The sequence below is a fragment of the Nannospalax galili genome, unplaced genomic scaffold (genome assembly GCF_000622305.1).
Source record: "Nannospalax galili isolate Female #2095 unplaced genomic scaffold, S.galili_v1.0 scaffold54, whole genome shotgun sequence".
Lineage (NCBI taxonomy): Eukaryota > Metazoa > Chordata > Mammalia > Rodentia > Spalacidae > Nannospalax > Nannospalax galili.
In genome coordinates, this window is record NW_008341028.1 from 12,702,357 (window position 1) to 12,716,315 (window position 13,959).

Below are 13,959 nucleotides of genomic sequence, written 5' to 3' on the forward strand. Positions count from 1 at the left end.
AAATGAGTTTTTCTATATGAAACAGTATATCTTCAAATGAAATGGAGATCTTTCTTAAAGGTTAAAACCTCATTCAATTTTATGTCTTAGAGGGTTTATACTGAGTTCAAAATTTTATAATGGTATTAATTCAACTGTGAACCTAAAAATTTACAGCCAATTTTGAAAGAGATGCATCTTTGCTCTGGAAATTGTTATTGAATATTAATGCTGTAATGAAATGCTTCTAATCATGTGGTTATTAAATAATTAAAAAAAAATAGGTAATTCCTTATTTGCACCTGCTCCTAGGTGGCTCGTGTTTTTAATAATGCTATGATCTTCTTGAGGGTGGGATCTATACTGTCTATCTACTCAACACTTAATATACTTCTGGGAGCAAGTCAACTCAGGAAATAACTGGCTCAGGAGCAGGGAGCTCTTAGGTAGTCAGATGGATAAGCAATAGGGAGGTGCTTTGGAGGAAAACTCTGGTCTTGATTACCTGGACAAGGAATCCATACTCCAGAGTGGGGATGTTCTTGCAATGCCCACTGACCTGGTAAAAGTACAAGATAGACCCCATGGGTTTCCTGTTAAGTGTGTCCCAAACATGCCTCACTCGTACCCACCACCCACAATTCTCTTCAAACAGTTAAGCCCTAGCTCAGATCAACTTAAGTATGCCCAAAGCTGGACACGTCTGTAGACATTTTCACCAGGTGGTCTAGAAAAGTGTTCACCTACCCTTAACCCTCTTCCAAGAGGCTGGAATAGGGTGGTATGGCAGCTGATTACCAAGTACTAACCATCACCTAATAGACTCATACAGGATGCCCATCTCCAGGCTTTGCTTTATGCTCTCTACTACCAGACAAATATGTCATTTTAGATATAAGCTTTTAATAACTAAAGCTGTCCTGTTCTATACATTCATGGTATATGTCCAAGTTTGACTGGAGAGCTACACCCACACCACATTTTGAAGTTATTTCCCTACATTTCCAACCCTTCCTGCCCCCATCCTTTTCATGCCCAAGTCAAACCATCCCCAGCCCATGTACCAAAGGAGAGGTCCGTGCTTGGGGAGGGAGGCCCACGTGCTGGGGGCACAGGAGACCTGCCTGGGGACTGGGAGGATAGCCAAACACCTCTACTTTGGGGTTCTTCATAGTGCAAGAAATGGAACGGTTCATAAGGCGCCCAACTCGAAGCTCTGGTACACCCAGTTTGCCTTTCAGCATGGAGTCTTGTATGATAGGGAAACTGGGAGACCTGGTGAGAAAGAGTTAAAAAAAAGTAATAAAATTGGGAATTCATTATGAGCTCTAGAAAAGAATTAGAGATCAGAACATCATAGATCAAAGAACACAAATCTGATGGATATTCTATTGTATCTTAAACAATATCTCCCCTGCACCCTCCCCCCAAAAGAGTAAATCACATAACTGATTTTTAAAAATATTTTATTATTTTTATTTTATGTGTACACGTGTTTTGCCTGCATAAAGGTAAGTGCACCCGTGTCGTGCAATGCCCACAGAGGTCAGAAGAGGCCGTTGGATCCCCTAGAACTGGAGTTATGGACAGTTTTTAGCTGCCATGTGGGTGCTGGGATTTCAACCCTGGTCTTCTGCAAGAACAGTCAGTGTTCTTAACCACTGAGCCATCTCTCCAGCCCCCATAATTGATTTTTATATCATTTTGTGTACATTGTTCAGACTGGGACATGGAAGGGAGGCAGAGACAGAGCCTCAGTCATTATAGCATCGAGACTGGGTACAGAAGGATCCCTTGAAGAAGATACAGTCATTTTTTTGTTGTGAGAGAAAGAAATTCTGTGTTCAACATTATGCTAGGCAAGAAGCAGTTGCATCCTAAATCTTGCCTAATGGTGACTTTGCAATCATCAATAGTGGTGCCTTGAACAGTACAAATCTAGCTTTGTGTCTGCCTTTTGGAAGATCAAAAGGCACTAAGGAGTAAAAATGTAGAACTAAGCTGGGCATGGTGGCGCACGCCTTTAATCCCAGCACTCCGGAGGCAGAGGCAGGCGGATCTCTGTGAGTTCAAGGCCAGCCTGGTTTACATAGTGAGTTCCAGGACAGCTGGGGCTACAGGGAGACCTTGTCTCAAAAAGACCAAAAAAAAAAAAAGTAGAACTAGGATCAGTAATGGAGCAATATTTATTTCCTGAACCTAGATAATCAATATATCCTTGCATGAGAGCAAAGAGTTAGTGTCTATTCCTCTGCCTCTTTATGACAAGGAATAAGGATGAAATCTGATAAGATGGAAAAATAGGGGCTAGAGAGATGGCTCAGCGATTACAAGCACTGACTGCTCTTGCAGGGGACCCAGGTTCAATTCCCAGCACCCACATGGTGGCTAACAACCATGCGTAACTCCAGTTCCATGGGATCTGATGCCCTCTTCTGACCTCCGTGGGCACTGTATGACATGGGTGCACTTAAGTACATGCAAGCATAAAATAAAAATACACATAAAATAAAAATAATAGTTATTTTTAAAAAGATGAAAAAATAGCATACATGTCTCCAAACACAGACCATGAATTGGGTATTGTATTCTAGATAAGAGATGAGTTACAAACAATAGAAGGGTAAGGATACAAAGGGGACCAGGACTATGTGAGTGTTAAGTACAGAATTTAAGAGGACACAGGGAAAAGACAGAATTAATTTAGGTATTCAAGAAGGTGACAAGATGAGTATCTGTATATGATATCGATTCTAGGGAACTACTTACTTGGGGATGGGTGAGAAGATGCTGAGGCCAGCTCGGAACTTCTTGATGGTACCACTTGCCTTGAACCAACTGTGCCTCTTTTCCTGCTGGGTCTTCAAGAAATCGTTGCTCAGATGTTTCCATTGTTGGGATGTAAACATACCCAAGATCCTGAGATCAAAAAGAAAGGGCTTAGGCAAGAACAGGCAGAAGAGTAGGACTAAGAGAGGTAACAAATCTAAAATTAAGACCTAAGGACTGCAAAGCTAGTTGTGGTAGAATGCATGGTTAGAGGTTCCCTTGATATGACATTAGCACATGGAAACATACTGTCCCAAAACACCTTCTTCATCCTAGGGGCAAACACTTACTAGTATTACCTACACTAATTGACCAAAAAGAGTCTGGAGATATCAAAGGTGGATCTTTACAGTCTGGGAACCTTGAGATTTACTGCCATGGATAATTATACTGAGAACAGAACACAGGTAGAAAGACAGAAGTGAATACCACCTTCTGCTTTGTAAATAGTGAAGTGACTATGGACATGATAGGAACCGATAGTTCCAGGTGAAAAATTATACACCCAAATTTATGGTATCCACCTTGTAACCTGGCCTGTCAATGATTTCACTTGTCCTTGACCAATTCTTTGTAGCATTACTGTAAGCTGTTATAATAAACCCTCATCTGATTCTTCAAACTTTAAACTTCATCTGTAATTAATAATCTCTCTTCTTCAGGTGTCAGTTCCAATCCTAATACAAAATGCACTTCTTCAACCTTTATCTCCATCCCTCACTCCCTAGAGACAAGATGACCTTCCTATTTAAGAATGAATTCCCCATTTGTGCTCTATCTCAGCCCCTTGTCTCCTTAGGGACCCTGATCAATCATCCCCTCTCCATCAGTTCCTGTCCCAAAGTCAATACAAATTCCAATTTTCTGCATCTCAGATAGGCAAGTACTCTACCCCAGGAGCTACATCCCATCTTTTAGTAGGTCCAGATTCCACTGTCTTCTAGACATCATTCTCCTTCTCATCTTCTTGGACCTAGCTTTATTGCGTCATCTTCTTCTGTCCACCCTCCTCCTGGTTTTTGGAGTGCTAAAAGATTTTTTGCCCTTGATTCTACTTTCTTTTCACTTTTATCATGCTCTCCTTTAGCCATCTTGTATCTATAGGTGGTAACAGGTCCCACCTGTACTGATGCTTATCTGAGCTCTCCTACAAGAATCAAGTTCATATACTGTGTAAGCATCTTGCATATTCCAAAGTTGCTTTTCAACATGTCTAAAATTCACATCTTAGAAACCTGCTCTTCTTATATCCCTATTGGTGGTTTAACAATTTACCTAGACGTATGGGCTATAAGGAGCAATTTTTCAGGGTTTTTTTTTTTTTTTTTTTGAGGCAGGGTCTCCCTGTAGCCCCAGCTGACCTGAAACTTACTGTAGACCAGGCTGGCCTTGAACTCACAGAGCTCCACCTGCCTCTGCCTCCCAAGTGCTGGGATTAAAGGCATGTGCCTGTTGACTCTAATGACATTCAATATACCCAAACTGGTCACGTTGTACTGATTTTATATCCTGTGACCTACAGTCACACTTTAGTTCAGGCCTTCAGCACCTCATATCTAGAAAGTTTAGAGAAGCCTACTAACTTAGTTCTAGTCTTTTGTATGCGACCAGAATGGTTTTCTAAAACTTAATCTGACCATGTCCTTTCTTTGCTTAAAACCTTTCAATGGAGGCTACTGAGATGGCTCAGCAGGTAAAGGCATGTGCTGTCAAGCCTGATGACCTGAGCTCAATCCCAGGGACCCACATGGTAGAAGGAGAACCAACTCCCCCAACTTGACCTCTGACTTCCACATCTGCACCATGACACATGTGTAAATGCACACATGTGCATGCGTGCGCGCGCACACACACACACACACACACACACACGCCCGCACACACTAAATAAGTAAATAAATAAAAATGTAATAAAAAAATCTTTCAATGATCCCACTGCCTAAAGGACAAAAACTTGCAATCTTCCTAGATCTGAACCTACTTCTCACACTTTTATTTCTATCACTTTCCTCCTGCACTTTACCATCAAAATGTAACCACTGTATTTCCCCACACACATCTTGTTTAACTAAATCCCTGCAAGTGTTATCCACTCTTAGAGTCTGTCTATATGGATAGTTCTTGGCCATGCTATAAACCACTAATCATCTTCCTTTTATTCTTTCACTCATAGCTCTCCACTGCCTCTAGACTGGGCCACTCCTTCCTCTGTGCTCCCAAAGCCCCAGCTGGCCTGGAACTCATGATGTAGACCAGGCTGGCCTTGATCTCAGAGATCCACCTGCCTCCTGGGATTAAAGGTGTGTACCACCACACCTGGCAGAAAGACATCTTTGGAAGGAAACATTCCATTTAAAGCTTTGCTTGTCTATTCACATTTGTTGCTATACTTTGAACCTTCAATGTCCCCCAAAGATCAATGTGCTAAAGGCCTAGTCTCTGGCCTGTGGCACTACTGGAAAATGGTGGGACATTTAGGAGGGCCTTAGTGGAAGGAAGTTAGCTCATCAGAAACATGCCCTTCCAGGGGATATTGTTTGCCTGCCACACTACAAGCTAAACAACTCTTCTACCACATGCTTCTACTATACTGTACTGTGTGCTGCCAAATACTAAATGTAAGAGTTTGTAACCATAGACTGAAAACTCTAAACTATGAGCTAAAATAAATCTTTCTTCCTTGTAAGTTGAATAACTCAGAAATTTTGTCACAGTAATGTCACAGCTACATGTACTACATGTACATGTAGCTATCTTTCCCTAATATGCCCATGACCAAAAAAGAACAAAGTTCTTACTTTTTCAACTGAAGACCCAGCCCAAACCCTTCCTTATTTGATGGTTGGAAAACCTCAATTGATGGTTCTGCAAAGAGAAGAGAAAGTTCCTAATATGCACATCTCTCTGACCTCTATAAAGTGCAAAGACACACTTCAGTAGAATAGCTTCTATGGACTCTAAATATAGCAGCTGCTAGATGCTCCCAGGCATGTCCAACTTGCAGCCAAGAATATTAGGAATGCAGTTAAATATAAAAAAGTAAACTTACTTAAAAAGAAGAAATTTTTTCATTTTTCTTTTTTTTTTGGTAATTCAATGGTTTAGTTTTTAGACGACACTGTTCTGTCAAAATGTCAGAAGGTTGGACATGCCTGTGTGGTGGATGACGAAAACTTTGGACAGAAGAAGAATCTAGAAGTTATTTATTTATTTTTGGTCTTTTTGAGACAGGGTCTCCCTGTAGCCCAAGCTGTCCTGGAACTCACTATGTAGACCAGGCTGGCCTTGAACTCACAGAGACCCACCTGCCTCTGCCTCCCGAGAGCTGGGATTAAAGGCGTGCACCACCATGCCCGGCTTAGAAGTTATTTAATCAATTTCAAATATCTTCAAGTAGGAAGTTGAATTGGAGTGAGGGAACAAATATCTTCAAACTGGAGAAAACAATCTCACTAACCAAGAAGGCCTCTTAGGGGATGGTTATCAGATGACTGGGGATGAAGACACCATGGACAAAAAACTAAAAACATAGGTTAAACTCAAGGATCTTATTTCTAATTTTAGTTCTACTTCAGTTAACTTAGGGCTTTGGATCAGACCACACCCAAATTACCCATTTGTCCAAAGGCACTGCCTTTACCTGGTCCATCAAGGTACTGGGAGAGAGAAAACCTCAGCCTCAACACAATGGGTTCTGTTCGGAGGACCTTCCAAGCTGTAGATACTTCCTCCTAAAAGAATAAGGGAAATAGTTTCCACTTCACAATAGAGTCATGGACTAGAAGTCTCCCTCTACAATACACACATGCACATGACAGTACACACCACTGTCTATTGATGGTCTAGGAAAGACAGGGATGAAGAATATATGCTCCAAACACAGCACTCAGGAACAAAACTCCTGGCCTACATGACAAAATCCACAAGTCCAGCTACACATGTTGTTGGCAGGTACTAGCACCACTTACATCGAGGAAGCTGATGTTGATGTGGAGGTCAATGTCCACGTCATCGATAGTTCCATATTCTCTACAGAAATACAGGCAACCACAGGTGAGACTCATTAAGGGAGAAAGAAGGGAAGAGAGACAAGGTGAAGGAAGGACTGAGTCTGGGGACAGGGGAAAGGGTGGAAGGTAGTCTAGTACTTAAGATCTTAGTTAAGCATCAAGCCACTTACATGATCAGAGCCCTTTCCAGAGAAAAACCCTTTTTAGCTCAAAGGTCAAATTATAGGTTTACTAGGGTTTAAGATAAGAGGGAACTTCTAAGAAAAGTAGTTTTACTTCCTATACCCTCTTGTTAGCCACATTTAAGTATTCTGAGCAACCTTTATCATTAAGCTCATAAATTTATCAGCTGATCACACCATCAGAAGAAAAATCCCCTAGGTTTTTTTTTTTTAAACAATTCAGAAAGGAGCACCTTGCTCTCCTGCCACCCCTGAAGCAGAGTCCCACCTGATGGACACGGAGTTCTCACTGTAGATCTCCTTCACGGCTTCAATGTCTGCATCAAGCTGTGGGTGTCTATACAGGTCAGCTGCACAGCTCCCCTGATAGAGCAGTAAAAATGTTGGAGGTAGTGGAGGTAGATAGAGATAGACAAAGGGGAAGGAAGGAGGGAGAGAGGGAGGGAAGGAAGACAGGAGGGAGGAAGAGGGAGAGAAGGAGGGAGGGAAGGAGAGAAAGAGAGGGGAAGGGGGAGGGAGGGGGAGGGAGAGAGGGGAGAGGGGAAACTCTGGGAAGGTAACAGTACTTCGAGCAGACACTGTCAGTGCAGCCAAGCGGAGACAAGTCATCCTAGAGAGAGAGAGAGAGAGAGAGAGAGAGAGGAGGAACAGGGTAAACCAAACTGCAGCAGTACAGGTTATTGGTGGTAACCCTAGCTACCAATTTCATTGGGCAAATCTCTTACATGCCACTCTTAAAAGTTTCAACAGACCAAATTCAGGCTATGCTTGAGGAGCTCAATCTCCAGCTGTTTCTCTCAGACTTTGCCGTCTATGAAAACTCAGAAGAGTTCTATCTAAGAGCATCCTGGGAATCTAACAGTTTTGCTCAGAATTGTGCTATGCATAGCAATGATAGTAAGCAATCTCTAAGAGTCTTTTAAAACTTGATCCCGAGCCAGGTGTGGTGGCACATGCCTTTAATTCTAGCACTTGGGAGGCAGAGGCAGGTGGATCTCTGTTAGATTGAGGCCAGCCTGCTCTCCATAGGGAGTTCCAGGTCTGCTGTGGCTACAGGGAGATCCGGTATCAAAAAGCCAAAAAAAAACAAAACAAAAAAACCCCCAAAAACAAACAACCCTTGATCTTAATGAATAAAATGACTCTCATTAGCTAATGAAAGAAAGAAAATAATTATTTCTAACTAACACATGGGTAGTCCTCATGTAGAGGATGTAGTTTGCTGTGGGATAAGCACAAGTCCCAGGCCATGAGGAAGGACACTCAATCAGCTGGCAAGATTGCTATCAGATCATACCATTATACTCTCATTTCATCTCTGCTGTATCCAGCATACAAAATCTGAACCATCCAACACTAAGTTTTGGGGGTGGGCAGTCTTACCTGAACTCCATAGAGAAATTCCTCTGACTCATTATCTCCTTCTGAATCATCATCATTCCAGAACTGGCCTTTGATGTCCTAGTGATAAAAAATGAGGATACAATCCTTTGTTAGGCTCCTGTTATCTCAGGGAATAGAGTGGGACAACAGGATGGGAAGCAGATCTTTGTCTCTCATGACAGAATAACTGAGGCCTTAATCCTTTTACACCTTTCATTTCAGGAAGGTGTCTCTTCCTGAATCTGATCATATTGATAGCCTAGCTCTGACTTGGTGGAACAGAAGAAAACATACCTAAGCTCTCTTGTCTCATCACCCCTCCTTTTGTTGTTTTTGAGGCAGGGTCTCACTCTGTAGCCCAGGCTGGTGTGGAACTTGAAGCAATTCATCTGCCTCAGCCTCCCAAGTGCAGGCTTTGTAGGTGTGAAACACTACACCCAACTTTCGCCACTCCTATTTCCAGGAGTATTTAAGTCTCCCAGGAAAACCCACCTACACACACAACTCAAATATGACTGTTTCTACACTCCTCCAATTTCAAATAGGCATATTTTAAATACTTCCAAAAGTGCAAGAAGGGAAATACCAGGACAAGGTGAGGTCTGCTCTTTGTCTTATCTATCTGTTGGATGATTAATTGGGAGATGTGGGGAATCAGTTCTCACCATTGGGTCAGTGGGTCATACACACTCTCAGGTCAGTGCTAGGCAGCATCCCTCCATACCACCAAATAAACCCAGGCTAACGAGATGAGCATTTAGGAGACCACAAGGTGAAACAAAGGACGGGGTGGTATCATAGGCAACTGGAGATCTGCTGGGGATGGCAGGCTATGCTGCTGAGGTGGTAACAAGTCACTGTCCTGTGGAAAGTAGGTAAAAGTTGGTTTCATCACCATTTACTAACTGGGTGTCATATACACAAGAGACATACTTGCATGCATATACATAAGCACTTTTTGTAGTTTTTAAATCAACCCTGAAAGCACTCTACAAATGTAAGATACTTCTGTTCCATTCAAACTCAAGAGTTGCTATTGGAGTATAGTATCCGTTCTAGTCCATAAGGCTACAAGAGCCCCAAAGTCAAAAATAACAGTAGCAGGACCAGCTGCTTATATTATTCTGTCTAAATCAGTTCATTCTGAACAGTTTACACAGTACCAACCCTCACCAGCATTAAAAACCAGAACCAAGGGCCAGGAGTGTGGCACACACTTTAATCCCACCACTTGGGAAGCAGAGGCAGGCAGATCTCTAAGTCTACAAAGCAAGTTCCAGGTCAGCTGGGGTTACTGAGAGACCTTGTCTCAAAATACAAAACAAAACAAACAACTCTCCCCCCAAAAAACAAAAACAAAAAACAGAACTACATTCTTTCCAGACTCTATTCCTAGTTTTCCTTATTAGGCCATTATCACTTCTTTTTTTTTCACATGTATGTGGTGTGTGTGTGAATCTTCTCATGTGTGGGAAAAGTGTATGTGCAGGTACATGTGCACAAACGTGTGGAGACTGAAGGCTGACATTAGGAGTCTTTCTTGATCACTCTCCAACTTATTGGTCTCTCAGCTAAATCTAGATCTCCATGATTCAGGCTAATTTAGCTAGCCAGCTTGCTCAGAAGACCCCATCCCTGCCTTCTCAAGAGCTGGAATTACAGGCAGGCTACCACCCCCACCCTGCATTCATGTGCGCTCTGGGATTCCAAACTCTGGTCCTCATACTTGCATGGCAGACACTGTATCCACTAAGCCTGCCTCCTAGCCCCCAACTATTGCTTCTAAAACATCAATACTGGGGCTGGAGAGATGGCCCATCAGTTAAGAGCACTGGCTACTCTTGCAGAAGACCTGGATTCAGTTCCCAGCACCCAGATGGTGGCTAACAACTATTCAAAACTCCAGTTCCAAGGGATCTGACGCCCTCTTCTGGGTACGATGGGCACTGCATGACAAGGATGCACATAGAAATGCAAGAAAAACACTCATACAAAAAAATAGAAATAAAATAAATAGAACATAACAAAAAACTATCATTAGCTGGCCTTGGTGGTGCACATCTATAATCTCAGTGCTAGGGGGAGGGGAGGGGGAAGTTCAGGGAGTTCAGGATCACAAGTTTGATGCCAGTCTGGACTACTATGAAGATCCTGTCTCAAAAACAAATTCAAGCTGACTGGAGAAATGGCTTAGCAGTTAAAAGTGCTTGCTGCTCTTGCAGAGGACCTGAGTTCAGTTTCCAGCACCCATACCAGGTGGAGCACAATCACCTGTAACTCCAGCTCCAGGAATCCAATACCCTCTCTTCTGGTCTCCGTGAGCACTTGTACACATGTGTGCATACAAACACAAATATACACAAACATATAAATAAGTATTTTTTAAAGTCAAAACAATGTTATTAGAAGCCACTAGATAACAACCATACCTAATCTACAAAGTTCTCAACAACAGTGAAGATGCTCTGGTAAATATAGTGAGATGTCACGGCCAAAATAACGTTCTGGGGTCCTCTTGGAACCTACCCTCCAAAAAAATTTAAAATGACCCAACATGTGCTCAGAAAAACACTAGCTCCTAACTTTCCCCTCACTCCCTTGCTTCTAACCCTGAAGATTTCCATTCTATATCAAGGCAATTTCTATCTCCACTGAAGCTGCCACATATGGGGGCAGGAGGAGAATGACACGGGACTGGATGGACTCAGCTGTCAAATTATGAAGGCTTTAATGGCAGAGGATGACTGACAAAGCTACCCTAACAGCAGGCTCAAAAAACTTTGTGCTACTCTCTAGATTGGTGCCTCACAAACATGGTTATATATTACTATTGCCAGGAGAGCTTTCAACACAGACCTGCACACAGCCCTACCCCTTTACCAATTAATTTAATCTCATATGGATTAGTCCTAAGTATTAAATCTGTTAAAAGCTCTACTATGGGGCTAGAGAGATGGCTCAGTGGTTAAGAGCACTGACTGCTCTTGCAGAGGACCCGGGTTCGATTCCTAGCACCCACATGGTGGCTAACAACCGTCCATAACTCCAGTTTCAGGGGAATTCGATGCCTTCTTCTGACCTCCTCGGGCACTGCACAACGCGGGTGCACTTACACACTTGTAGGCAATAGACTCATTCACATAAAATGAAAATAATAAAATATTTTTTAAAAAGCTCTACTATGGCCAGGCGTGGTGGTGCACGCCTTTAATCCCAGCACTGGGAGGCAGAAGCAGGCGGATCTCTGTGAGCTCAAGGCCAGCCTGGTCTACACAGTGAGTTCCAGGACAGCTGGGGCTACAGGGAGACTCTGTCTCAAAAAGACCAAAAAAAATAAATAAATAAAATAAATAAATTCTACTTCAGCACCAAATAAAGTGGGAAAATACATGAAATACATTTTGCAAAATGTTGATTACTGATGAAGTAATGTACATAAGCATTTTTTATACTCCCTACTTTTTAGTGTATAGTTGGAAAATTCTGTGATTATAAAAACAAAAAAATTGCTGGGCGTGGTGGCGCACACCTTTAATCCCAGCACTTGGGAGGCAGAGGCAGGCGGATCTCTGTGAGTTCAAGGTCAGCCTGGTCTACATAGTGAGTTCCAGGACAGCTGGGGCTACAGGGAGACCCTGTCTCAAAAAAAAACAAAAAAAACAACAACAAAAAAATTCAAAGGCTACTCGTACAAATGGTTTCCCTAGAAAATAAATTCTAAATGTTAGCAGGACGATTACTCTTGTCTCCTTGGTGTTCTTGAAACACAATAAACACAGTTTCACTACACAGCCTTTGTCTCTACTCTTCTCCCTTTTTATGCTTTTCAGATATCCACACTCTGGTCAAAGGTCACCCTGACTATCCTATATAAAATAGCACTGCCCACACTAGCACTGTCTATATATCCCTTCACATTATTTTCTTCTCAACAGCACTCACCACCCTAACATATTTACTGCCTATCAGCATGTAAGCTCTGTAAGCACTCATTGCTCTCAGTCCTTTATAACTATTTACTGAATTACTCAACGAACCCTCAGTTGTGTACCTATGCCAAATGGGAGATAAATACAAGAACTTAAACACTTTCGCACATCAACAAAAATCACACAAAAATGCTCTTTAAAACCAAGACTTAGGGGTGAAGAGACCGCTCAGCAGTTAAGAGCATTGATTGCTCTTGCAAAACATCAGGGTTCAGTTCCCAACACCTAAATGGAGACTAACAATAGTCCCAACGCCCTCTTCTGGCCTCCACAGGCATTGCATGCACAGGTCCACTTAGGATACATGCAGGCAAAACTCAAACACATAAAAATAAATAAATAAATAAATAAATAAATAAAACCATGATTTCATTCACCTTCAAGAGCAGCTAAGAAGCAAAATATGAAGATCTGGGGGTGGGGTTTGTTAAATTTGGAAATAAACAGTCAAATACTGATATGAATGACCAAAGAGGAAAAAAGAGGGAGGCACTCCTGTCCAGCCTGGGTTGTCTTGGGGAGTGGTAGGATGATGGCAGCATAGGCCAGAAGTACCAACTTCTTCAAGGTATTTGTCACTGTAGAAGTCAAGCAAAACTTAGCATCTCTCCAAGGGTTGCTGCTGCTTGCTTGCTGTTGCTGCTATCACAAGGAGAAAAATGTCAGTTTTTCCAAGGAAGAGACAGTTCTGAAATTACCAGCTTTTCAAAGCAGGCTGCTTTAGTGAAAGACTTGAACCTCCACACTAAATGCCCTTCCTTCAGAGAGAGAGATGTAAGAGGTGGAGCGTATAAGGGACATGGAATTCAGAGGCATTAAAAGGCGGAGGGCTAAAGGATGACCCAGTTCAAAGCTTTCATGTTACACATACAATACTCAGGCTTAGAGAAATCATACAACTTGTATAAGGTTAGCAGTACCTCGGAGCTAGAACATTTGATAGGACCTAAATAGATCTAATTTTCACGTGATGAGGTAGTAAGAAAGTTGTTAATGAATTAAGGGGCGAGGGGAGCAGGTGGGAGCTCGAACCTTTCAAGAGAAACTGCCCAAAACAGACTGTATAAGAGTGCCCAGAGAAGTGCGTGTGTCAGGCTTGGTGTTTATTTTGGGTGATGGCAGCTCGCATAAAATGTTTTACGTATTTTTATGAGATTAGGCCAAACGTAAACAAGTCTGGATCACAAAGATGCAGAGGCACTTTTCGGAGTGACCACTGGACGCCTACCCAGCTAGGGAAGCCTCTGATCTCAACTCCTACTGGGAGAAGGTAACCCACTCCAGCTGCCTTGGAAGTACGAGGCCACTGAACAAAGCGAAGCGGAGGGGCGGGCGCCGCCGGCCAGTGCCAACTCGGTACCTCGCGGAGGGCGAGGACCCGGGCACGTCGCGAAGCCCCTCGGCCACCCGCGCTCGCAGGGCAGGGCAGGGCCCGCGGCCTCGCCTCCAAACTCCCCCAGAGACTCCCAGCACCTGTCACCCCGGGACGCACCCTGTGGCGGCCCTGCGCCGCCAGCCGCCAGACCCGAGCGACGCCTGTCCAGCCCGGCGGCGCCCCTCACCGCGTCCCTCGGCCGCAGGCGGGGC

The 13,959-nt window shown here is 43.1% G+C and overlaps 1 protein-coding gene across 9 annotated transcripts in view; it reads right to left on the bottom strand.

Moving 5' to 3' along the window:
- Positions 1 to 13,959, bottom strand: part of Parp6 (poly(ADP-ribose) polymerase family member 6) — a 40,848-nt gene extending 26,889 nt beyond the window's left edge. For 5 of the 9 annotated variants that reach the window (XR_001872519.2, XR_001872518.2, XM_029565059.1 and 2 more), the window contains exons 1-11: positions 13,865 to 13,959; positions 12,750 to 13,011; positions 9,049 to 9,245; positions 8,384 to 8,461; positions 7,269 to 7,363; positions 6,777 to 6,837; positions 6,449 to 6,539; positions 5,607 to 5,673; positions 2,749 to 2,898; positions 1,044 to 1,254; positions 485 to 538 (exon numbers count right to left, since the gene is read on the bottom strand). Coding sequence is in view for 7 of the 9 variants with exons in the window: in XM_029565059.1 (XP_029420919.1) it covers positions 485 to 538; positions 1,044 to 1,254; positions 2,749 to 2,898; positions 5,607 to 5,673; positions 6,449 to 6,539; positions 6,777 to 6,837; positions 7,269 to 7,363; positions 8,384 to 8,461; positions 9,049 to 9,051 (810 nt within the window). In the remaining 2 variants the exon portion in view is untranslated. Of the gene's footprint in view, positions 1 to 484; positions 539 to 1,043; positions 1,255 to 2,748; positions 2,899 to 5,606; positions 5,674 to 6,448; positions 6,540 to 6,776; positions 6,838 to 7,268; positions 7,364 to 8,383; positions 8,462 to 9,048; positions 9,246 to 12,749; positions 13,015 to 13,864 lie in introns of those variants that run through there. The other 4 variants (XM_029565057.1, XM_029565058.1, XM_017798986.2 and 1 more) reach the window with 4 other exon arrangements.